At 34.0% G+C, this 25,826-nt stretch overlaps 1 protein-coding gene across 1 annotated transcript in view; it reads right to left on the bottom strand.

The window, feature by feature from the left end:
- LOC133194979 (protocadherin Fat 3-like) overlaps positions 1-25,826 on the bottom strand; it is a 33,796-nt gene that overhangs the window by 1,756 nt on the left and 6,214 nt on the right. Inside the window, exons 2-13 of the mRNA XM_061330875.1 lie at positions 14,947-15,015; positions 12,267-12,437; positions 11,952-12,033; positions 11,305-11,483; positions 10,403-10,576; positions 6,761-6,876; positions 3,678-3,858; positions 3,353-3,514; positions 2,916-3,059; positions 2,503-2,625; positions 1,610-1,792; positions 308-498 (exon numbers count right to left, since the gene is read on the bottom strand). Coding sequence (XP_061186859.1) covers positions 308-498; positions 1,610-1,792; positions 2,503-2,625; positions 2,916-3,059; positions 3,353-3,514; positions 3,678-3,858; positions 6,761-6,876; positions 10,403-10,576; positions 11,305-11,483; positions 11,952-12,033; positions 12,267-12,437; positions 14,947-15,015 — 1,775 coding nt within the window. The remainder of the gene's footprint in view (positions 1-307; positions 499-1,609; positions 1,793-2,502; positions 2,626-2,915; positions 3,060-3,352; positions 3,515-3,677; positions 3,859-6,760; positions 6,877-10,402; positions 10,577-11,304; positions 11,484-11,951; positions 12,034-12,266; positions 12,438-14,946; positions 15,016-25,826) is intronic.

The raw sequence follows: 25,826 nt of genomic DNA, 5'->3' as shown, positions 1-25,826 counted from the left end.
AGTGTCTGCTCTAGAGTCGCGAAGTCAGGAGTTGATCCTTACGTCGCGGGTTCCAATCCCACTGAGGGACGTGGAGACCGGTCCTTCGGATGAGACCGTATAAACCGAGGTCCCGTGTCGCAGTAGGTGCTGGCACGATAAAGATCCCTCACTGCTCAATGGCCGTATGTGCCGAGCATAGGACAAAATTTGCAGCTTTCCACCGGCAAGTGGTGGCGTCTCTATATGAGTGAAAAATTCTCGAGAGGGACGTTAAACAACATACAAACAAACAAACAAACAAGAACTGCATGAAGACTGATCTTACCGAGCCTTCGTTTCCTGTGATGGTGTATGTGGAGAGGAGAAACTGTGGAGCCTCGTTCTGGTTTGTAATGGATATTGTTACAGTTCCACTGGCAAGGTCTTTACCATCAGACACGTAGGCAGTTAACAAAAATGTCGTCGTTCCTATGGTCTCGTAATCAATGTTAGACGATGTTGTCTTTATTGCACCAGCTTTACAAAATAAAAGTCTCTGATAAAACTGTAGTTCTACTGGTAAGAACATTAAGTCGAGGAGAAAAGTTAACTTGGACGTGTAACTTTTACTGTTGACAGTGTAATTCCATTCTATAGAAATTGACATAAACTCCCTCATTAACTCCAGCAAGAAAAGAGAAACATATTGTTTAAGGTTTTTTTTTCCTTCTTACTAAAGGTGTTGATTTCAAAGTGTTTTTAGAATAAATCCACTGCAAAAGAAAGCTTCATTTTGAAATAATTTAAAAATATTATGTTTATAAGAGTAGCAACACAATTCCTTGAAAACAGAAACTGGTGCACGGTGGGTTTAGAAGTATCGTGATGTAAACGATATTCACGGTTTTATTCAAATCAATTTTAAAGTTTAAGAGGATTAACCTTATAAAATTATACTTTTTTCCAAAGTGAAACCGTCAATGGCAGTTGAAAATACATGTAAATAGAATTCAGATCTTCAAAACTTGATCAAAGTTTTATTCAAATAAGTCAAAGACTGTAGGCCAAAGCAACATTTTGAAAGAATTTCTTTGATAAGATTTTGCAACGATGCTCAGCAAAATCGACAGACATTCATGCATATCGATGTAGTCTTCCCTGTTTTTCTTCTTTCGATAATATTTTCACTACTATCTATTTTGCGTAACAAGATGTAAAACTGTGAGAGGAGTTAGTATTTTAAAAGTTTTTCATAGATTATTTTAACAACGGCAAGTTTTTTGTTTTCCAAATTAAAAATTGATTTAGAGGATTTCTTTTATCTGAATGTAGTCTATTTTTTTATTTTTTATACCAATTTTTATTGCAATTAAACAAAAACAAAAAATAGTATTTTAAAAATTATTTACAAAGACAATTTAAACGTTCATCGGATTTTATGACTAAATGATAGCGGATTTGCCAAAACATCCAAAGAAAAGGATAAGAAAATGATTAATACCTTTAAAGATATTTTAGTCTGATGTCATTGATATTCAGCGTTATGATTACAAAATTCTCAATAGTTAATATAGATCCCACCTTCATTGATTTGTACTTGTCATAAAAATGGCTCAAAACATTGATTTTCAAATGAAAATTAACTCACTACTAGAGTCCATGGTGAAATAAAGCGACCCACTGGCCGGAGATATAGTTGACGTCCACGTGTGAGTGTCCAGAGAATTGACGTCAGATTTGGTCGCCGTGAAGATCGTGGTGGAGGCCGCCGTGTTCTCGGGAATTGACACCGTGGTGGGCAGGTTAGTTACCACAGGCGGGGTGTTCACATCTATTTCAATTTTATAGTAAGAAAATTTTTGTACGGAACCGTTTAACAGATAAAACCTTAAAAGGTTAAACCTTTGCGGTTTAGAAAATGCATGTAGATTAATTTTGTATTCGCTTTGCATTGCTCATATCTACTGAAAAATAGTTTCTAACCTTGATCACGTTAACAGTAGTCTATGGATTCTTAAGTATACATATCCAAACCATATGTCTTGATCACAGGCACCTGACGTTACTTATTTCTCTTTTAATAAAAAAAATATACCCCTACCTAATAATACACTTATTTTTCTTTTTTAAATAAAAAAAATATACCCCCTACCTAATAATACACTTATTTTTCTTTTAATAAAAAAAAATATACCCCCTACCTAAAAATACTCTTATTTTTCTTTTAATAAAAAAAATATATCCCCTACCTAATAATACACTTATTTTTCTTTTAATAAAAAAAATATACCCCTACCTAATAATACACTTATTTTTCTTTTAATAAAAAAAAATACCACTACCTAATAATACAAGGTAGGGGGTAATATATTTTTTTTTATTAAAAGAAAAATAAGTAACGTCAGGTGCCTGTGGTGTTGATGTCATTTTTAAGCACATCACTGATAAACTCGAATGTGAAATTTAAATAAGATCTAAATTTTAAGACAACAGAATAATTATATTGGTTTTATATTGTATAGCAAGACATGGTTTTTCTACCTGTGATTTTGATGGTTAAGCTTCGTGGTCCCACCAATGTATGTCCATCGTAAACGTAAATAAACATATCGTATGCCGTGTCATTGAGTCCTGCTAAGCTTTTGTCAACCAAAATAGCTCCGGCTGCAATGATAATATCACATGCAAGAAAAAAAAACTGTATTTTTAAGACCATTCTTTATAGATCGCTATATTCTGAATTTTTATTTTATTTTATTTTATTATTACTTTTTTTTTTGGTAATGATGCTTGTCTTTTTATGTCTTACAATGCAGAGATTCAGCTTCAGATGGAATGCTTTAGTTAATACATGTATATATGGTGAAGTTAAAGAATGTCCTTTAATGGTACTCATAAAGTTAAAACATAATAATTGCTTGTAGTATTATAAAAGCAAGCCAAAAAGTACTCACAGTCATAGATTTTGAATGGACACGTGGCAGGGGTACATGTCATGTTGTAATATAACTGGTCGTTTTCCTTGTCGGTAGAGGTGACGGTAAATACTGTAGTACCTATGGAAACTGCGGACGACGCGATGTCACGAGAATTGGAGGCTACAATCATTCATACATTATGATTAACAAATATGACGACTCTTGAAAATTAAAGATTAAATTATCCGTTACAAAATATGTAATGGGCTTTTTCCTATTCTTTTTAAAGTTTCATTTTTGAACAACACACGAAGGATTCAAAGCAAACAATATAAAAAAAACGATGCAGTTATCCAGTATAATTAGTTTTTTTTTTATAAATAATCATACGAACAAAGTCTCCAAAATAATATACTTTTAAGCATTTTTTATTCAAAATATTTCCTTTCTGAAATCAATTATGCTCCACTTACTCGAGGGTAGATTTGTTATCACTGGTGCCTGGTTGCGCTGAACATAAATAGTGAAGACCCCACTAGTCGTATCCTTCGTGTCAGTACATTGTACGGTCACAGTGTAAACTCTTTGGGCGTCGTAGTTTAGTCCAGCACCCGCCCGCAGATTGAGGGCATAATCTGAACACATATTGATGCAAAATGAATATCATATTATTATATAGTAACACCCAATTGACCCAAAAACTTTAGTAAACGATTGAGATAAAATTATGTATAAAGAGAGAAATCATATTTTTTTCTTCTTATAAGCTCATATCATATTTTAAAAAATAAATAATACTTGATGTTCCTGTTGCGTATCTGAGATACAGAGCTGCCAAAGTAGGATTGACGCTGTTTAGGGTACACGTGACCGTGTCAGCCAATGAGGCATCAGTAACAGTCAACACATACAGCTGTGTCTCCAAGCTCACGTCCTCATTGATTTCTGTGGAGGCTGGAAGGTTTTCTATCACCGGAGGCTGAGGGAAATATAATTCTTTTTTAAAGGTGTGCTCAGTTAAAAAAAAAAGTTACTGCTTCTTCAAGTTACTCTGTCCATCCCCACCTTTTCAAAATAGCAAACAGCACACACACGTTCATTATAGGAAATTACAGGATTGGTCAATCTCTAACTAAAAGCTGTTCCCTTCAATCACACATACCTTTGTTATCAATGAAAAAGGTGAAGATAACGAACCGTGATCAATCTTATAAATTCTATAAACAATACGAAACAAAAAACAAAAACAAAAAGACTTCTGGAAATACCAGAGATGGGATCATGTGCATAGGAGGAGAAAGTATCCCCTGTCAACCTATCATGCCCGCCGTGAGTCCTCTGTATTCATCAGGTAAACGAAGTATTATGCAGCCAAAATAGATATAAAAAAAATGGCTTTTTGACTGATCTACGCAACAACCCAAGGAAAGTTTGTGCAATTTGGAATTTTCAAAATGCGGATTGTTGAAAGCCGAGTAACACCAATTTATTTTCAGTGGACTATCTCGGATTAAAAAGTTGTTCGTATCAGAGAATGGACTTGAGTATCGAATCAGTTGCGAGACTTGAACACCATATGCATGTGATGTTGGTATAGAATTAAAGCTATATATGGCGTATCTGAGCTTGAAATACAATAATACGACATAGAGTGTAAATATACATGATATATGTTATTTACGTTCAAATTAAAATTTTCAACGATTTTGAGCTTGAATAACCTCACGTTTCTATAGTTAAATTTACTTTAAATTCGTAAATAAATCGGTTATTGTTTTAAATTTTTAATATCTTTGAAACGTGATTGATTTAAATTGAGTAATTTACAGGAAAGTCCTATCTTTACATAGAATAATAAAACAAATAGAAAAATCTTTTTAATTTTGGTTACCTGAACTTAACAAAAAATACGCCATATATGACTTTAAATAAATAGTGGAATTTGACAATGGAAAAGCTGAAGTCATCCAGTTTGTCATATAGTTAAGTTGTAAGTTAACGTCGATATTTGTATTCTTCAACTCTCCATTTTATATTTTCTATATGTATAACATGTACATGTATATGATTGTTTGTATTCTGTCCTTTGTATTCTATAGTTCTTTATTTATATTAAATAATTTTCACTTGCATTGTATAAAACATTATTTCTATTCTACTGTATATAACGTTTCTTCAATTACTAGTATGACAAAGTCACTACCACATGAATGTTCAGTAAGTTTGATAGATTGATTGTTTAACTTCCCTTGAGAGAATTTAACGCTCATACCAGACGTCACCATATACCAGTAAAGAGCTATCACCTAGGTGTCATTAGGCGGAAGAACAGTTACTAACCAGTGTTTAGCGTCTTTGGTTGGAGGCGGAATCGAACCCGGTACCTCCCGATCACGAAGTCAGCGCAAAACTACTAGACTAGTCCGAAATATCTGACGTTTTCCAGGCTTTTTTCACGATTTTGATATTTTACGTTGCCAGGAAAACGTCAGAACCGGCGCCATTACGGAAACTGGGAATTCGCCGCCTCCAACAGAGGCGGCATTCTCGGGTTGATTTTCGATACTTGCAAAGCGAATGAAATGTCAAACTCACAATTTATCAATAGAACAATGCTTTTAGTACTCACCAACATTGTTTTTATGGGTTGTTTATAAAATATACAATCCGATGAAAACATTTTATCTGACTGTCGAGATTTGTTTTCATTTTGTGCATTTTAAAATCTTTCAAGTCCTGTATCGAAATGATGAGTGATGTTTTCTTTTCATCGATATTGGTGAGTACTAGAAGCTTTGTGCTATTGATAAATTGTAAAAAAGGCATTTAATTCGGTTCCCAGGTATCGAAAATTAACTCCGATTGGAGACGGCGAAATTTCCAGTTTTCGTAATGGCACCGGTTCTGACGTTTTCCTGGCACGTAAAATATAAAAATAGTAAAAAAGCCAGAAAAACGTCAGATATTTCGGACTACCACTAGACTACCGCGAACGGTAATGTTCAATAATATATCAATTACATGGAAGTTCATCAATACAGGCCCTTAAGCAAGGTGGTTAATATGTATTTCTAGATGCATCATCCATGCAAGTTTGTTCAAGTTTGTTCAAGTACATATACTCCGAAAAGGAGCTGCCCTAAAAACTTTAATCTGACCATTCATCAACAAAATTAACTTGTACATGTAGACCAGTTGTAATATCCGAAGCAAGTCCAGTGGTGTCGTATCTCTTGATGCATCACTCATTTATATTTGGTCAGTAACTTAGGAATGACTTTGCTTAACTTACCTGTCCAATCATCCAGATATAATAGTCCGATTCAGCATCCGAAGTATGTTTGGTAGTGTGCAGCTCTAGATACACCATTCTAGCAAGTCTGGTCTAGGTGGGGCTAAGGGCTTATAATTACATAGGAATGTCTATTCTACAATCTAACCCGGCACTTAGTCACTGATCACCGCGCCGAGGATGTTGCGTAAGCTTAATATTAAATGTAGGTACGTTTAAAATTAGATGTCAAGATCAAGGTCACAAAGTACTGTACCTGTGGTATTTTTCAAAAGGTCTTGAGCTCATGCTAAATATCACAACCCCTATTCTCAGGGTTAAAAGATATTGTACATATCGACAATATAAAATAATGTTGAAAAGGAGGTTGAAGACATGGGTCCAATAATCTAAGTATATTTTATAAGAGCCTCGGTGTCAAATAATATATGTGCAAAATATCAGATTGATGCCCCGATCTAACGATTCAAAGAATGATACAAGATGTGACAGACCGAGAGAGGGATAGAGAAAAAAGATAGACAAACACACAAACAAAATAACCATAAGCTCGCTTTCCTTTGCAGACGAAAAAAATTAAAATACGTACATAATTTGTAACTGTGAGAGTAAAGGTGTGTTGGACAAAATTTCCACACAGATCTGTTGCCCGGTAAACAAAAACCGTGTTACCAATCGGGAGCTGAGATACGGTTGATAAAACTCCTGTAAAATAAAATAATACAGATTAGAAGAGTTCAGACTGACTTTAACCCAATCCCTTTTTAGGTCACCTGAGTCACTCAAGTGACCTATTGCTATCTGTTTTCGTCCGGCGTCGTCCGTCGTGCGGTAACCTTCGAACATTTTCAGTTTCTTCTCTGGAACCGCTGAACCAATTTCAACCAATTTCGACATATAACATCCATGAGTGAAGTGGAACAAAAATTGTGAATTTCATGGTCACTGCTCCCCTCCCCCCCCCCGGGGCCTTAGGGGTGGGGCTAAAACCATCAAAATTAGTGTATCTTTAAAATTGTTCTTCTTTACTCCCGGACATCAGGCAGTCATACTGTTGGCATGATTGTAATAAGCTTAAGCCATCTATCAAAATTGTGAAATGGCCCCAGGATCAGGGATTTTGGAGTTAGGGTGGAACTCTAATGATAATAAAGTGAAAATGTAAAAATTCTTAAATCTTCTTCTCTCCCCTTGTATATAAAGCAGATAAACTAGCTGCATAGTTATGTTGCTTCTTCAAAAATTTTGAAATTTGTGACCCCAGGGTCAGGGGTTCTGCGGGAGGGGGTCTATTAATTATATTGTGAAAATGCATTAACTTTTTGAAAATCTTCTTCTCTGTTTCTGTCTATTGTGCAAACAAGCCACGTAAATATTTTTGGTGATCAAGAGTGCCTATTCCAATTTGTGAGTTTCATGGCCCCTGGGTCAAGGGTTCAGGTATTAGGGCGGGGCTCTGTTGATTATATAGTGACATTTATTTGAAAAATTTCTTCTCTGCTTCTGGGTATTTAGCAGATACACTAAATGCATGGTTCTGTTGATCAAGAGTGCCTCTTCCAAAATTGTGAAATTTGTAGCCTCAGGGTCAAGGGTACTGAGGGAAGGGGTCTAATGATTTCATACTGAAAGTGCATTATATGTACTTCTTTGGAAATCTTCTCTGCTTCTGGGTCTTAAACAAACAAACCAAGTGCATAGTAATGATGAGCAAGGTGTCTCCTTCAAAACTGTGAATTTTATAGCCCCAGGGTAAGGGGTTCTGATGTAAGGGCGGGGCTCTATTGAATATATAGTGAAATTGCATGGAATCTCTGAAAATCTTCTTCTCTGCCCCTTGTAATTTAGTAGATAAACTAATGCTTGGTTATGATGAGCAAGGGTACTTCTTCCAAAATTGTAAAATTTATGGACCTAGGGTCAGGGGTTCAGGTGGGGGTGAGGGTGGTCTGTTGAATACATAGTGGAAATGCATTATTTCTTTGAAAATCTTCTTCTCTGCCCCTGGTATTAAGAAGACAAACTAATTGCATGGTTATGATGAGCAAATATGCCTTTTCAAAAAGCCTGAAATTAATAACTCCCATGTCAGGGGTTTTGGTGTAAAGGTTGGGCTCTTTTGATTACATGGTAAAAATGCCTTATTTCGTTGAAAATCTTCTCTGCCCATGGGTATTTAGCAAACACATTAAATGCATGGTTATAATAAACAAGGGTGCCTCTTCCAAAATTGTGAATTTCTTGGCCACTGGGTCAGGAGCGCTGGTGTTGGGGTGGGGCTATGTTGAATCCATTTATAATAGTGAAAATGCATTATTTCTTCGAAAATCGTCTTCTCTGCTCCTGGGAATCTAGGAGGCAAACAGAATTATTATATAAAAGTAAATAAGCAAGGGTATTTTTACCAGATTTTTGAAATTCAGCAATTTATAATTTTATATTCTACTGAAAGAAGTTATTCCCTTTCATTATTCATCTATGTAATAAATCACTATAACTAGTGTTATTGAATGGTCAGTTGAGTAACAGAATTATACAAACATTTTTATAATATTTGATACAAAAAGTACTTTCATAGATTTTAATGGCCAGGGAGACTTGTAAATAATAGATAAATAAAAATGGGACAGAAATACCTTAACGTTGTACATTAAATATTCTTCAAAGACTACATGTAAGAGGACCAATGTAAGAGGGAATAAGATGGGTTTACTAATATTGCTCAAGAACTATTGTTTTGTTTAATCCACAGTAAAAAATGGGGGCAAGTACAGGCAAGCAAATAGATCAGCTTTAAGATTTGTTACTGAACAATAAATAAATAATTTTGTCGATCCCTTCTCATCCTATTTCTCTTGCTTTTTGGGCAACAAAGCTTCATTTGTAAGCTTATTTGTTTTAATTTATATTCAATCTATAGATCCTTTACAGTATTACGTTATTCTCAGGTGACCGTTCAGGCCCTTGGGCCTCTTGTTTTTTTTTAAGTGCAAAAGTTTGGGTAAATTTTATTGTTTATCCACAACTCGTGGTGGAAATTTTACTACTATTCCAGTCGAAGTTTGACGTTTTATTCCGTGTGGGGAACAAAGAAGTGTTTACAACTTAAACGATCAGCTCGAATAATTGTAATATGATGAGTATGACTGGGTCACAAACAGTCGGGCAGTCAGATTGACTCTGGTATAGCAATAGGTACTTGAAAATAAATGCAAATCAATAGTTTTTGAAGAAAATTGAACAAGTTTGTGATCTTCCTGTAAGGTTTGTATGTTATATTATTCAATATATCGACTTTAATTTTAAAACATGCATGACTTTATTTGTGAAATATTGCGTTCAGTGTCATCTAAATACATGTACCGGTGTGCGGACCAAAAGGGCCTCAGTATACATATACGCTGTGTAAGAGTCGCCCGCGTGGCGCAGTGGTTAGAGTGTCTGCTCTAGAGTCGCAAAGTAAGGAGTTGATCCTTACGTCGGGGGTTCGAATCCCACTGTGGGACGTGGAGACCGGTCCTTCGGATGAGACCGTATAAACCGAGGTCCCGTGTCGCAGTAGGTGCTGGCACGAAAAAGATCCCTCACTGCTCAATGGCCGTAAGTGCCGAGTATAGGACAAAATTTGCAGCTCTCCACCGGCAAGTGGTGGCGTCTCCATATGAGTGAAAAATTCTCGAGAGGGACGTTAAACAACATACAAACAAACAAACAAAACCCTGTGTAAGGTCAAATATAACGAATACATGACCATGTAACAATAGATACGGATAATTTTAAGTTACACATAGTGGAAAACAAACGTGTACGCACGTAGAAACTGAAATGAAACATTATATTTATGCTTACATTGTAAGGAAACAAACAAACCTATTTCGAAATTGGGGCGGATGCGGGGGGGGGGGGGGGCAGAGTTGGTAGATGATCTTGATACAGAAAGGTTCATTGGTCGGGAGAAGAAGTCTATCAATATTGTAGGTTCAAAAAGGTCAGAGATTAAGACTGTGATTAGTGAATGGTATTTTCATATTTGTTGACACCATAGTAATTCATTCTGTGAGATACTGTGTTCTTTGAATGAAATCATATTGCAAGGGAATGAGGGGATTTTTGTCCATCAGAATCCTTGTATAGTATATTAACCATTTTATTTTTGACAGTGTATAGTCTATTTTTCACGAATGAAAGATTGTGAAAGGGATGTATCTAATATGAGAGATAAAAAATTGACCTGTAGTTGGGTCAAAGTTGAAGGCAGTGGAAGCTGGGGTGACAGACTGTTGTGTGAGGGTGACAGTATCCCCCGGATCAGTAGCCACTACCGTCAACAAGGTGGTTCCTACTGCTGTGTCATCAGTCACTGTTTTTGTGGTGTCCAAACCTGCGGCAAATTGTGGATTTGATCCTGCAAGTAATTGTAATTTTTATTTTATAGTTTTATATATTATAGACTTATTAATTTTACTTTGAACCTAATGCAATCAATACAAAATCTGTGTAATTATTACAGTTGATTGTTTTTTGTTTGTTTGTTTTTTTTTTTTTTGGTGACTGCTATTGTCTTTGTCTCTGTGTAACAAATTTTAAAGGGTCGTGAAATAATTATTGTGTCAAATTGTCAGGATCAGTAATCTGAAAATACAATCTGCTTCTTCCCTCTACGCAAGGAACCTTGTGTTGAAACTCACAAACTCAGATTTCGTACATGTAGCTCTGATATTTAACTTAAATGCATTATTAAGCAAGAACACTACAATGCATTGTCATTGTTAGCTTATTAGCAAGGCTGTATTATATATATCGTATACTAGTGATGTATAGCGAGACTTCTCCCAGAAAACTGGCTGTATAATACCCCCCCCCTCCCCCCCAAGAAGACTGGTTATGTGGTGAGCCTTCCGCTTGGTTGTTTGACTATATAATGAACCTTCTCCCTGAGAAGTCTGAGTCTTCCCTATTTACAGCCAGAACCAAAGATTGTGCTTTAGTTAGTTTTAGTAAAATAACACACCAGAACGAGGATTTTGTGCATTATTCACTTAAAATAATATACCAGGTCGAGAGTTGCGCTTTAGTCACATGAAATAATATACCATGACAAGAGTTGCGCTTTAGTCACGTGAAATAACATACCCGGACCAAGAGTTGCTCTAATCCCGTATTCGATGTTGCGCTCTGTAGTGTACGCAGCAAATGTTGACGTTGAAGACACTGTGTGCCCGGCTGTCGTGGAAAACTGTATTTGGTCATTACTGCTCCCTACTCCGTTGTTCGTTCTAATGTATTCCACTATGGTATTCCCAGAAGACTTGCTAGAGAATAAATGTACTGGTGCAAGCGTTAACAATTTAGAGCAATAATTGATAATCAAATTGTATGTTAAATTTGAACTTTAAATTTGTAAATGATTTACAGTTGCAGGCTTCATTTTTCGGTTCATCAGTTCATAGAAAGGTTTTTTATTCTTAAATCCTTTTTTGACTGACCACAACACCCAAAATTTTATTGTAGTGTTTTGTATATATGATATCTTGCAGCTTTTTTTTTTTTAAAAGAATCATACCAAGTGTACATACAAATTTGATAACACACTAAAACAGCTTATTTAATTGTATGACAATGTGAAAACGAATTTTCATAACGATTTATAAGACAAACCAATGTTAAACACGAAACATGATCATTCATTCAATATGTGGTTAATTATAATTCATAGGGTTTTTTTTTTTAAGAGAAAGAAATCAACGTTTCGTCTCACACATTGTTATATTTTCACTTACAATGCAAGATAGTCCCCACTCTCCACAGCTATTTGATTCGCCGCTGTGATAACCTCGTTTTTTAAAGTGTTCACATCTCCGGCTTAAATACATAAACACAGATCAATAATATAAGTTTAAGCACAAGATTAAGGAAAAAAATTAGTCAAATATAATAACATTTTGTGATTTTCAATAATTTTTTTTTAAAAATGTAGTCATTCTGCTCGGAAGCATGCCATGTGCAATTTTAAGCTTGAATATATTTGAAAATGTGTAACTTATTTACTCCATTCAGTGGAAAAAATTAAATACAATCTTTTAAAGAAAACATACCCACAACAGTTATTGTGTTCACACCAATAAGGGTCCAGGTTCCTGAGACTTGTCGCCATACTTCAGCGTACAAAGTACCTGTTGTTACAACCTGGATATCCCATGCCGTCACAAATCCACAGCAATTGATACGATATTCATTGTCGTTACTTTGAAGCAAAAATGTAGTCCCTGCAGAGAGATTTGCAGGAGAGAGAGTTTACATGTAGACATTTAATATAAAAAGGGTTAAATTTTATAACAGATTGAAAATTTTTCCCCGAGGTTGACAATGGTTTTCGAGGAAATTTTTTCAATGCTATAGTATAGTAAATAGGACCCCATTGGAAATAAGCTCTCGAACTTTAATGGGTTATCCTGGTATCATCTAGTCACCGTAATTATATGTCAAAAACTTTGGTTACCTGGATATTTATTTATTTACAAATCTATATGATTTTACGTTTCCCCAAATATTGTCTTTCAACCGCTATATTGTCTTACCGTTATGTATATCTGTATTTGTTTTTTGTATGATGACATGATAAATGATGTTGATGATGTTATCCTTAACTACATGTAGATGCAATTTTTGATTTTTAATATTGAATGTTATATTACAAATACTGCATGCAGGGGGTAACATTGTAAATGTTCACCCCTCGCTGCATTGCGGTTGACAATTGAAATGTTACACTCAAATAAATACTAACAGTATTTATTATACGGAATGTTTTATACAAATGAAGGTGAAACGCATAGACTCCGCGCAGTCATTGCAGCCCGGAGGACCGGGCTGCTCTATACATATATACACTGTAAGTATGGGATTGAGGTAGGAGAAGTTATTCAGAATTAAAGGTTAACTATACATTAAAAAGATTATACATCAGAATGTTCTTTCCCGTTATAAAGTATGAGATACACAATATGTTTACTTCCATGAAGTATATCTTTAAAAATATATATGTTTTTCATATGTAATGTACAAAATTGCTTATCATTTAGTATCGACAAAACGACAGATCCCTTTTTTATTTCACTTGTCGCATAAAAACGTACGTTACACCAGAGACATAAATAACACAGTTTGTGTTTTATATTCATTAAGTCAAATATATTTTTGGTGATAGGTGATATATGTGTCTGATTCTAATTAATATTTTATGCAGCCAACAGTTACTTGAGGAAATGATGAAGTTTAAAACGGCATCGTTTTTGTTCGTTTGTTCGATTTTCATCCGATTAGCTTTCCGTAAATCTTCTCGACTATAGTCTCAATCATTCAGACGTATGCCTTTATCACACAAATCGACACTCTCTACCATCGGCTCATACATTCACCTCTGTCGTTGGCTCGCGTATATCACAGTGATAAGCACGAGAAATAGTGCGTTTGTTTAAATTCATTATAATTAAATGCCTGCACTAATGTTCCTCTTTTAATCTAGATATTTACTTAGTATAGAACTATTAGTTTAATTTGAAATAAGCCTTGGAATGTCATGTTTTTTACGTTATGTCAAAAATCTTGACGTGAGCCCATCGCAGAGGTGTCTGAGAGAGAAACGAACGACAACTCTGCAAGGGAGATTGACAAATCGAAGCGGTTTCATGATCAAGATTTTACTTCATTTATTTCCCGGGCGACGCGACAATTGATGGCAACATCAATGTTTTCTTGTAGTTTTTTGGAATATATCCCGTCGTCTAGCAAGGTTGATTGTTAATATTGATGCATGTAAGTTCTATCGCGCTCATCATTCAGAGGGTAACAGTGTTTTTATTTTTAGCTCTACTGGTCAGAGACCAGAAGAGCTTATGCGATAGTAAGGTGTCCGTCGTCCGTCTAGCTGTCTGTCTGTCTGTCCGTCTGTCTGTAAACAATTTTTCAAAACGCTACTCCTCCTACAGTTTTGGTCTGATTTCAATATAACTTGGCACACAAGTAGACTACACTAAGATACATAATTTAGTGCATCGGTTTTTGATTTCGATGAACGGTGTTGCCATGGTTACTAAAAATATTTGGGTGATATGCGCCACATCTTATAAAATCAACAAATATTTTATTACGTAATTGAATTCTTTAAAACATTACTCCTGCTACAGTTTTAGTCTGTTTTTAATATAATTTGTCACACAATTAGAATACACTACAATACATAATATGTATTTCGGTTTTTGATTTCAGTGAATGGTGTTTTCATGGTTACTAAAAATAGAAATTTCTGTGAAATACTTTCAAAACGCTACTCCTCCTACAGTTTTTGTTTGATTTCAATATAACTTGGCACAGAAGTAGACTACATTATTTAAGATACATAATTCTATTTATTGGTGCATGTTGCAAAGTTTCAAATCCAAGTGCTACTTTTCCTTTGTTATATGTACAGACCAGTAGAGCTACAGTCTCATCAGAGACTTCTGGTTATCAAATGTTTCTCAACGAATCAAATTAAAGTAATTTACATGAAAGTATAATATACACAAATACAAATCTCTGTAAAACGTACTGGTATACATCACGAATTAATGTGACAATCTTAAAAGTAGTAAGAATACCACCCGATGCAAGTAATATCACCCTGGAGGGCGGTGTTTCTGTTTTCAGAGGGTACCATTATGCTTTCGACCACATACATGAACATATAACAGCTGTATAAGATCATTAACCATTTTGTCAGCTTTGCATACAAACCAGTTAATGTAGCCTCTGTCCTATCACCAGCAGTTTTGCCAACGGTTGTGCCAGCCGTACACTGGCCCTCTGCAACAAAAAATAAACCTTGTTTAATTGTTTATTCTAAACAAGCAGGCATTATTAGAAAATTATGACATTTCAACAATTTTCCAACAATCTGAATTTCCATGGGTACCAATTGCGCCCCCTTATTGGCAGACCTATTTTTGTAATCGTATGAAGCAGAATTTATTCAAACACTTCTACATGAGAAGAAAACACTTGCTGTGGCTTCAACTCGACATTTAGATATATCGACGACGTATTATCAATTAGATATATCCCAGTGAGCTTGAAATAAAAGATACCATAGAGTCTGACATATCTGTTTCATATTTGGATATTTTACTAGAAAAAAGACATTAAAGGTAACCTAACAACAACCGTTACGCTTTATGATAAACGTGACGACTTCATTTTTCAATCGTCAACTTCGCTTACTTATGTTGCAATATACCCTTATCACCTGCATATGAGCTTTTTGTCTCCCACTTGATTCAATACGCAAGAGCATGCTCTGCTTATGAACAATTTCTAAAGCGAGGCAAGCTATTGACAAACAAGTTGATGAAACAAAGATATTAACAGTCTCGTTTGAAGTCATTATCTCGCAAGTTTTATGGTCGATACAATGGCCTTGTCAGCAAATACAACCTATCATTAAGTCAAATGCTGACTGACGTTTTTCATAATAATTGTTAGGTCAATATTTACACACTGAATTGTCTACGAATTTTTCCGTTTTTCCCGATTATGACAAGGAGCACACGGCGAGTGTGACCGGTCGGCAGGGGATGCTTACTCCTCCATGGCACCTGATCCCACCTCTGATGTTTTGGACGTCCTTGTTTGCTCTGCTTTCAATTTGAATTGTTTTAATGGACTTTGAGCTTGAGGACTGTTTGTTATCTCCATATTTCATTTAACAATTTAGAGACCTATACAGCAGTGGCGACCGAAAGGAAAATCCACCAACTCCACTTAGGATGCTTCCATATAAATATGACTTATCATGGCTTAACTGTTCTCAAGAAAAATAGTTTCAAATGATTATCTTTTAATCTTATGTATTCCTATGTTGACATTGTATTGCTAATTATTGCTCCATCCTACTCTCGGAGGTGATGATTTGAATAAACTTGAATATAATCTATCTGAGGATGATTTCACATAAATAAGACTAATCATGGCTTTGCTGTTCTCCAGAGGAAGAATTTTGAATGATTTTTTTTCTATATACATGTAAAAGTATTCCTATTAAACATTTTATTGCCTATTGTGGCCCCACCGTACCCTTGGGGGTGATGATTTGAACAAACTTGAATTTACACTTCATGAGGACGTTTTCATATACATGTAAATATGACTCATCATGACTTTGCTGTTTTTGAGAAGAAGATTTGTAAAGATCTCTATATGTTTTATTACTACATGTATATGTAAATAATTTATTGCCCACTGTGGCCCACCCTTTCACCAGAGGTGATGATTTGAAAAAAAATTGGATCTACACTATCTGAGGATGTTTCCAAATAAATATGACAATCATGGCTTCGCTATTTCTGAGAAGATTTTTTCCCTAAGTATTCATATGTAAAAATTTGATCGCCAATTGTGGTTCTACCCTTCCCCCGGGTGTGATGATTTGAATAAACTTGAATCTTAACTATCTTAGGATATTTCCACATGGCTTTGCTGTTTTGAGAAGAAGAATTTTAAAGACTTTCCTGTAATCCTATGTAAAAGTTTGATTGCCCATTGCGGCCCCTTCCCTCCCCCAGGGGGTCATGATTGGAACAAACTTGAATCTACACTACCTGAGGATTCTTTCATATACATGTAAATATAACTTCCTCTGGCATTGCTTTTCTTGAGAAGATTTTCTCAGATTTTCCTTATATATTCCTTTGTATTTTTTTTTATTGATATCAATTGTCACAAACATATTTATAATATAGCATACAAAAGTACATTATATCGTTAATGAATATAATAAACAACACAAAAAAAATTTAATAGTGACAATCAAGAGAGAGAAAGGGGATTTAGAGAGGGGAGAGAGAAGGGGATAGAGGAAGGTGAAAGAGGGAGAAGAAAGTGCATGCTAGAGAAAGATCTTATAATTATAGTACTGGTAAGAGTATGTTCAAGAATTGCAATATGTCTTTAAGTGCCTGGTTTCAGGGTCGTACATAAGTGAAAGCCAATCTTTCCATTTATTCTTAAACTCATTAATTTGATTACTTTTTGTTGCACTATATTTCATCGTAGATAGTAATGTTTTCATGTCTCTAAGCAATCCTTATAATCTCAAAACCTCATTTTGACATTTAGTTCTGTATAGAAATAATTTCATACATAACAGTATTGTATTTAATTCCTTACTGTTGGGTATTGGGCTTCCAAATATGAACGTACAATTATCTCTTAGAAACTCTATTTTATGAGCTTTACAAAGAATGGTAAGACTATTTATCAGTTCCTGAACCTTCTGGCTTTCCCACGTGATATGAAAAATCGTTTCCTCACATGTCTGATAGAAGCTACACGATTTAGAATCTTTCAAACCAATTTTATATAACATTGTAAAAAGTGTGGAAATTGTCGTGGTAATTAATCAAGCATTTGCCTATTGCACATACTTGACATATCAAAAATTTTGCAGATATGGTTTTTATGAAAAAAAAAATGGTTTGAATAGGATTCTTGATCAAACAATATTCCTCGTATTCAAAGAATGAAGAAAATTTTTCCGTCAAGTGGTCGAAAGCCAGTTGGTCTACTTAAGCACTACTGATTTTATCCCTATATAAGATTAGATCGTTAGATATGACTAATTCCCTAGAAATCGTTATGAATGGACTAATCCCCGTGCGTTAGTTAAGTGAGCTAATCCCTGCTTCGAAAGCTAATTCCCGGTTATCCGTAATCCTCTAGATTTTACTTTTACATTGGTATGATATATGAATGGACTAATTCCCGTGTGTTAGTTCAGTGAGCTAATCCCTGCTTTGTATAACGCTATCTGAATCCTCTAAATTTTACGTTTGTATTTGGTATAATAAAACAGTTAAAAGTATATCATTGCGGGAGTTAGCAAGATTCCAGTTCCCCTCGACCAGGACTATTTCCCTTGGCTTCGCCTCGGGAAATAGTCCTGGCCTTGGGGAACTGGAATCTTGCTAACTCCCTCAATCACACCCTATTACCGGCGACTGGGACTGCCGATGCAACTGGGACGACAGACGGCAAAGTTGTTTTTCACTATGACAGAGACCTGATTTTTATCATATTTTTGACTATTTATAACATTCATTTACTAACGTATGGTGATTTTCCTTCATGACCATACCATAAACTATATTCCTGTAGAATTAATATAAAAGTATGATTTCTTATGTAAAAAAAGAACAGAATAAAGTTAAATTTCAATCGTCTTTCAAGAAAATTTGGTCAAACTGAGCTTATATAATTAAAACTGCTATTCCACGGTCACATTTCTTGTTGTATATGATAAATATAGGCTCTTAACGACATAACTGCAATAGTTGGATAGTCTTTGTTGATTAATAAGTGTGCCGCAAGTCCTTGATTTTGGTGGATCAAAGTATTTTGGCTATCGTGTACAACAGACGGGGCAAACAATGACAGCAGATTCAAAACAGAATTTGGCAATTGGAAACAGTGGATACGATTTTTAATAAAATATAAATTTACTGTATCTTATTAAGCTTCAAATTTCGGAAAACATTTTTTTTGCTGTAAATATTGGTCGTGCGGGGTGATCAAAAAGTTCGCGAACTATCTCTAGATTTACAAAACAAAAATTCACATCAGAATGAAATTTGGCACACATATAGTCATACAAATGTTCTATTACTAGCAGATGTTAAATGTTTGTGACGTCACAATGTAAAAATGACGTCAATATGTAGATGACTTGTGACAAAAAATGGTTGACTCAGTCGTACTCAAGCAACGAAAAGTTGTAAAGTTTTTCGTATATATCTTGGAAATTCCTTTGCAGTAACATATAATAATTTGTACAAGGATTATGAAGACAAAAAACTTGTCAGAAGTCCAATCATTAATTGGATTTATTGTTTTAGAGAAGGAAGGGAGATGTTTAAAATGATGTTTGTTCTGTTGCCCAGTGAAAACAAGCTGAGGAAGAGATGTGTCTTTAGTTGAGCAATTTGTTATGAAAGGTTGCCAAGTTACAGTTAGAAAAATAGTTGAATATCTTCACAATAATATAATTGTTAAATCCCAAAAATATTGTTTACTTTAGGCTTTAGACATATTAGATATAATAAAAAGAAGGCGCCATGCTTTATCCCCAAGACAGAGGACATGGGTTTTGATGGTCACCATGCTCATTCTGGGAAAGGATATCCTTATTCACCAATCCTATTGCCGAGATATAGTCATTTCTGACAAATGGACTGTTCTTGTTATAAAAAATAACTTCCATAGTAAGAAATATAAGACTCGGAAAAATCTTTAACTTCTGTGAACAGAACGCTACAGATAATTTCACGTGACCACCTGGATAATGTGATTAGCGCATGGGCAGAACGGTTGCAGATGTACGTTAAAACCGGAGAGGACTACTTTAAAAAATAATGAACACTGAAATCTTCTTTTATGGAAGCAATTCAATCAGTTCGCAAACTTTTCGATCACCCCTTGTATATAGTAGTTGCTAAAACGACAGTTATTGAATCAAACTTTTCCTTTATTACGAACATGAACATTGGTGATTTAAGAGTCGCAAATTTTGTTTTCCAGCGACACAGAATGAAAAACGGATATTTGGGACTGTAAAATATGATGGACCATAGTAAAGTATTCAAATATAATAAAGTTATTCCAATCTTTATGCACAAGTCTTATGTCCTCAAAAATTTGGGTTTTTGAATCTGCTTGTTTTAGCATTTCTGAAATACTAAAACATACAATTAAGAGGTATCTAACATGATAAAATGCAATGTAAAATGCTTACTTATCTCGTGAAATGAATGCTGTAAGTTTGATTCTAATTACCCTCTCGAGCCCGGTTTTATATTTTTCTTTTGACAAAAATTTTTGTAAAGGAGTTAATTATCCTAAAAAGCATATACTGTCTGCAAAATAAACTAAAGGCGATAGTTGTGGGAAATGACAGCTATCGATACATCATGCAAAGCATAACCCAGCTATCGTAGACTATATGGATTTTATGAAGAAAAAAGAAAGATTAGAATGATACTGTTGAGCTAGGTGATTTTAAATACATTATTGCAATATGCAAAAATAAATCTTGCGAAGTATTATTCACAAAAAATATTGGTTGAGAAGTTATTTACCAAAGTCAGAAAAACAGTTTTTCAGCTCATCTGAGCATAGCTCAAGTGAGCGTTTCTGATTAAAGGGTGTCCGGCATCCGTCTGTCATGTAATGTCTGTCGTCTGTATTTTTTTTTTCCTTACATTTTCGACTTTTTTTTTCAAGAAACAGTGGGTCAATTTCAGCCAAACTCCTTTAAATGAAGGACCATACTCTTTTTCAAGGGGAGATAATTAAGAATTAGTGAAAATTTAATGGCGCATGTGTTAAAAATCTTCTTCTCAAGAACGACTTGGCTAGAAAAGAGGAAAAGTTATGTGAAAGCTTTATTGCATAGTGTAGATTCAAATAAATTGTTTTTTTTTTCAAACCATGACCCCCAAGGCTAGGGCAGGGCCACAATCGGTGATTAGAATTTTTTTAAATATAGGAATTAACATATAGAAAAATTTCTTTTAAAACCTTCTACTCATGAACAACAAATCCACGATTAGTTACATTTACTAGTATACGGAAGCATCCTTATATAGTGTAGTTTAAAGTTGTTAAGCTCATGACCTCTGGGGGTAGGGTAGGGCCATAATATATTATCAAAGTTTTACATGGGAATATAAGGGGGAAAATCTGCCGGACGACAGCAGGACCATAGTAACTGAGGTAAGCAATGTGACCCATGGACCTCTTGTTAAATCTTTAAATGTTCCAACCTATAATTACACTTCAAGTGATTCCAAATACATATGGTTGCTAAGTAGAACTCAGCATTTTGGTTATGAGAACATCGAAAACTAAATTAGAATAAAGTTGTTACCGATTGCCATTATCTGTCGTCAGTGTTTGCAATGTTAACATCCATCTGCTGTTCAAGACAGCCAAAAGATCTTGACATACCAAAATCAAGCGCTCACAGCACACTTATTAAACAACACAGACTATCCACATTTTGCAGCTATGTCATTAAGAGCCTAAATTTATTATATACAACAAGAAATGTGAACGTGGAGTAGCAATTTTAATTATATAAGCTCAGTTTGACCAAATTTTCTTGAAAGACGATTGAAATTTAACATTATTTTGTTCTTATTTTGTTTTAATAAGAAATCATACTTTCATATTCTACAGGAAAATAATATATGGTATGATCATAACGGGAAACTACCATACGTTAGTAAATGAATGTTATGAATAGTCAAACCTATGATAAAAATCAGGTCTCTGTCATAGTGAAAAACAACTTTGCCGTCTGTCGTCCCAGTTGCATCGGCAGTCCCAGTTGCCGGTAATAGGGTGTGTCAATTATGATATAGTTTAACTGTATAATAACTAAGGGACTTTCAGATATATTTCCCCAACCATTCCCTTGTTGAAAAATACATTCCTGATATATATCACAGGCCTTTGGATCGCTCTTTAATCCGACTTTAAAAAATTGGGGTGTACAGAGCCCCCCCCCCCCCCCCCATTAGATAAGAGAATTCAATACTAGGTACCCAATGAGTACAAGTAATATTTAAAATCGAGAGACCACAATTAACAATCAAAGCTTCATTCTGGATTCCATGATCATTTCCAGCCAATCCTACAGAACAAGTAAAAGTTCGGGCTAGATTGATCTTAGAGTCTGGGTTCTGACCTTTCTAAACATATAATATAATTTAAATTATTGGTTTTAAAGTTGTATTGTTGAAATAATTCTATCTTCATCATGTGTCGAATAAGTTTGCAATACATGTTCATGATAATTTATGATAATAAAAAAATAAAGTAAAAAAGTACCCGGTACATTTAACATGAAGAACATTGATATAATTGATTGAAATCAGTTGCAAAATTTTCATCTCAGCAATATTACTTTCATACTTTTTTGACAAAATATATCTTAATAAACAAAAACATTTCATGTTGACTTACCTACAATTTTTATATTCCAAATTAAAAAGTAGAATAAAACGAATAAATTATGAAAGGTTCTCATTTTCAAGAAGCATTTACAAACATAAACTTATCACGGATTTAAAATCCAGATTCTGACTTAAACGAGATCTAGATTTTAAAGAGTTTGAAAAGAAAAATGATTTTAACATGAATTCATGTTCTGACTGTTCGAAAATAACAGTACATTTAAATTTCTTTTTATGTAATGTTTATTGGCAATCGTCGGTTCGTACCATGAAATCGCCTTCTAATGACAAGCAGATTTAATAGTCATTTGTTAGGATACTCAATTTCAGATCTGTAATTCCTTTTAGGTATATAGTGTAGTAGATGCTTTCAGTAAAGTACCTATTCATGACAATTTAAGAAAAGGTCAAACAAATTTATTCATCTCCTATAATAAAGGATTCAATAAAATGTCGGCATATATAATTATGTAGTTATAACACCAATGAATAAACCAATTCATAAAAATTCTGATATAGGATGTCTTCTTAATACACAATAAATTAATTAAACGCATTTTCCAGTTAGTTCACTCTGAAAATAGATTCCATCAAACGAAATCTTTATTCAATTACTTTTTGAATTGAAATTCTTTTTAAATAAGTCGAGCTGTACTTTATGCCAATGACTTTCGTGGCGAATTATTTATAACCAGACGATCTGTTTATTCATTGCACTTTGAGTGATCCCAATATATTTATTACCCCACGTGCAACAATGGTAAAAGCAGAAAAAATAGCAATTTACAATTTTACCCTTTACACAAGTTACAACTCGGAGACAAAAATTCAAGTTACCTAATTTATAGTTTAGAAAAAATAGGTAACTGGTAAATTTAATATTTCAGTATAAATAACGTTGAAGTTTCATCCAACATAAGGGAGGGGAAATTATTATGACAAAAAAATTAAAACTTGGTCTCACTTAAAACCTCTTTATTTACTGTTGACAGGCGATATATACTATTGACATGAAGATGCATGAGATAATCAACCAGTATTAATTAAAAGTGGATCTTATACCATGAAAATTAAGATCTGCTTGGGGAAGGGGGGTCATGAATTTAAGCGAGTTTCAGAAATTAAATAACTTTTATATAATAGAAAATCGGGAGAGATACAAAGAGAAGTAAATATTAGTATAAATTCACTGGAATCTATGTTTAAAGGAAACCTTTAGCCTCATGAATGAGAAATCTCTTAAAACTTTTGTTCACATTTTTAAGTTCAACAAAAACTTCATTGCAGAGCACATTAATGTTTGCACTGAGAAACGTCAAGATTTTCATCATAAGAAGAGAGACGTGACAAATAGAATTTCAAACTTACATAAAAGGAAATCGAATAGAATTTCAAAGTCGAGATCTCGAGTAATAATGAACGAAGATGAATAGATTTCAACTTGTTTTGAAAGCCAGATTTATATTATTATTTCCTTCAAATGACTGTTTAAATATGTTTTTAAAACCCGATTTTCCAGTTCATTGACATAACATTTATTTAAGAAATCACTTGAATTTCCATTTCAAACTTACTTTTGTTATCCTATATATGTATATTACAGCTGTATTATATATAGTTAAAATTAATTCTTCTTTTCAGAAATGTTTTGGTATTCTTGCTGTTATGTCGAACAATACCGGTATGATATATGTACATCTTCTCATGTTTTTTTCTCATATGTATAAGTATAAAAAAAAGTATACTTCATTTTTTTAGTAAGATGTATATACATCAATTTTACAATCGGGATACAAACATGCATAATACCACCGGACCTGTATGTCACTTTTAGCATCACATACATGTACGAGGGTTGTTAGAAAAGTTCGCGGACAAGTTCTGTTGTGAGCGCGCTATTTGCATGAAACAAGTAAAACTCGGCAGACAAAAACTATACACATTTTCTAATAAATATGCAAATATTTGGTGTTTTCTGATGATCCATAAAAAATTTACAGCTATTTCATTTAGATAAAACATGCTTCACGGAGCATGCCACTTTTTCGCATATTTACATTACATAGACATTTTTTGGAAATTAAATATTGCACTGTTGTAGCGCATAAAGATTTATGATAATTTACCTGCCGCTACAATAATCATGAAACGTCATTTGGCGGAAGTTCGAATTAAATTGGAGGGGTCATGACTGTTTTATCGCTAATTATAGATGACCAATGCGTAAAAACAAAGTCAAGAATGGAAACGTCATTGAACGTCTTGGAGCACCGCGCTACTAAAAAAAAATATTTGTGCAGACTGGATAATACCCGAAAGAGACTAAAATGTTCTAGATGCTGCTGGTAATTGCCTACACGTATTTAGGACCAAATTGTTCAAATGGTAGTAGCTTAATAAGAATGGACGGATTGACATTTTAGATTATCAGCTCTTGTGATACCAATACCCCGCTTTTCGCATGGAAATGACATACGTCATTCTTCACAATACACATTAGATTTTGCGTAAATTAATGTGTCCAACAACCCTCGTTTGTGTGATTTTCCTTTGCCTTACTTTAAATATATAATATATGAAGCTTGCAGGTAAATGAGTTATCTGTTATTTCAAAGCAAGTACTTAAAAAAATCCAACATTTTTAGAAATTTATACCGACATTTAATAAAAAAGAGATTACATATTGATAAAAAAATGAGGGTCAGCTATCAGATACATGTATATAAAATTATAAATGATTATGTTCACAACCGCATCCATGAGGATAATGAAGGGATATATGTAATAAACGGATTTAGAGTCCTTTGATTAAGCGCTGACGTAAAGAGGAATCGGTAACCATTTGTCCCCTTTCATTTTCTTCTGTATTGAAACTTAATGTTTTGAGGTTTGATTTTTGAGAGAGAGAGAGAGATCATTTATGAACAAAACTTGTTTCTCTTCAAAAAGTTTAAGGATTTGTCTTCATACACACTTTTATTCATATTGATTTTTTTTTTAAATTCTAACACTCATTCTAAATTATAAAGTGAGAAAATTCCTGAAATTTTTTCTTAAGTACAGAGATTGACCGAATCAAAGGATTACATTTGTTACATGTGTATTATTTTCTTTGGAGCAAAAAAAAAAAAAAAAAAAAAAAAAAAAAAAAAAAAAAACAATTAATTGTATTAAAATTTGTAAGTTTTAAAGTCTTTTCACCACTATAAACAGATCATTGGATTTTTCCCATGTTATTCTTAGCAACTAAGTCAATATCGCAAAGTATAATTTTGCATGTGATATCAAGGAAACCAATCAGATTTGTTGAATACACAGTAAACATAATCTTTTTGAAGGCCCTTAAGTTTAATCAAGCGAACACCCTGGTCTTTATGAAAGTAAGAAACTGAGAATATTAGCAGATTGATTTTTTAAAACATTCTATAATTACCAAGGCAGTAAAAATCTTTGATTAAATACAACTAGGTCAAAATGTTCTTTTCAATAAATGTTTCCTGTCAGTTGAGAGAACAGGATGTCTTTTCAATGAGGTATTATCGCCTATTATGTCCAGTTGTAAAGACTTCATAACGTCGGTAAAACGACTTAGAATGCTGTTTCTCGCTT

The sequence above is a fragment of the Saccostrea echinata genome, unplaced genomic scaffold (genome assembly GCF_033153115.1).
Source record: "Saccostrea echinata isolate AGI-Se365-2 ecotype Australia unplaced genomic scaffold, CSIRO_AGI_Sech_v1 ptg000001l, whole genome shotgun sequence".
NCBI lineage: Eukaryota > Metazoa > Mollusca > Bivalvia > Ostreida > Ostreidae > Saccostrea > Saccostrea echinata.
The sequence above is the reverse complement of the archived record's forward strand: the minus strand, read 5'-3'. Positions and strand labels throughout refer to the sequence as shown.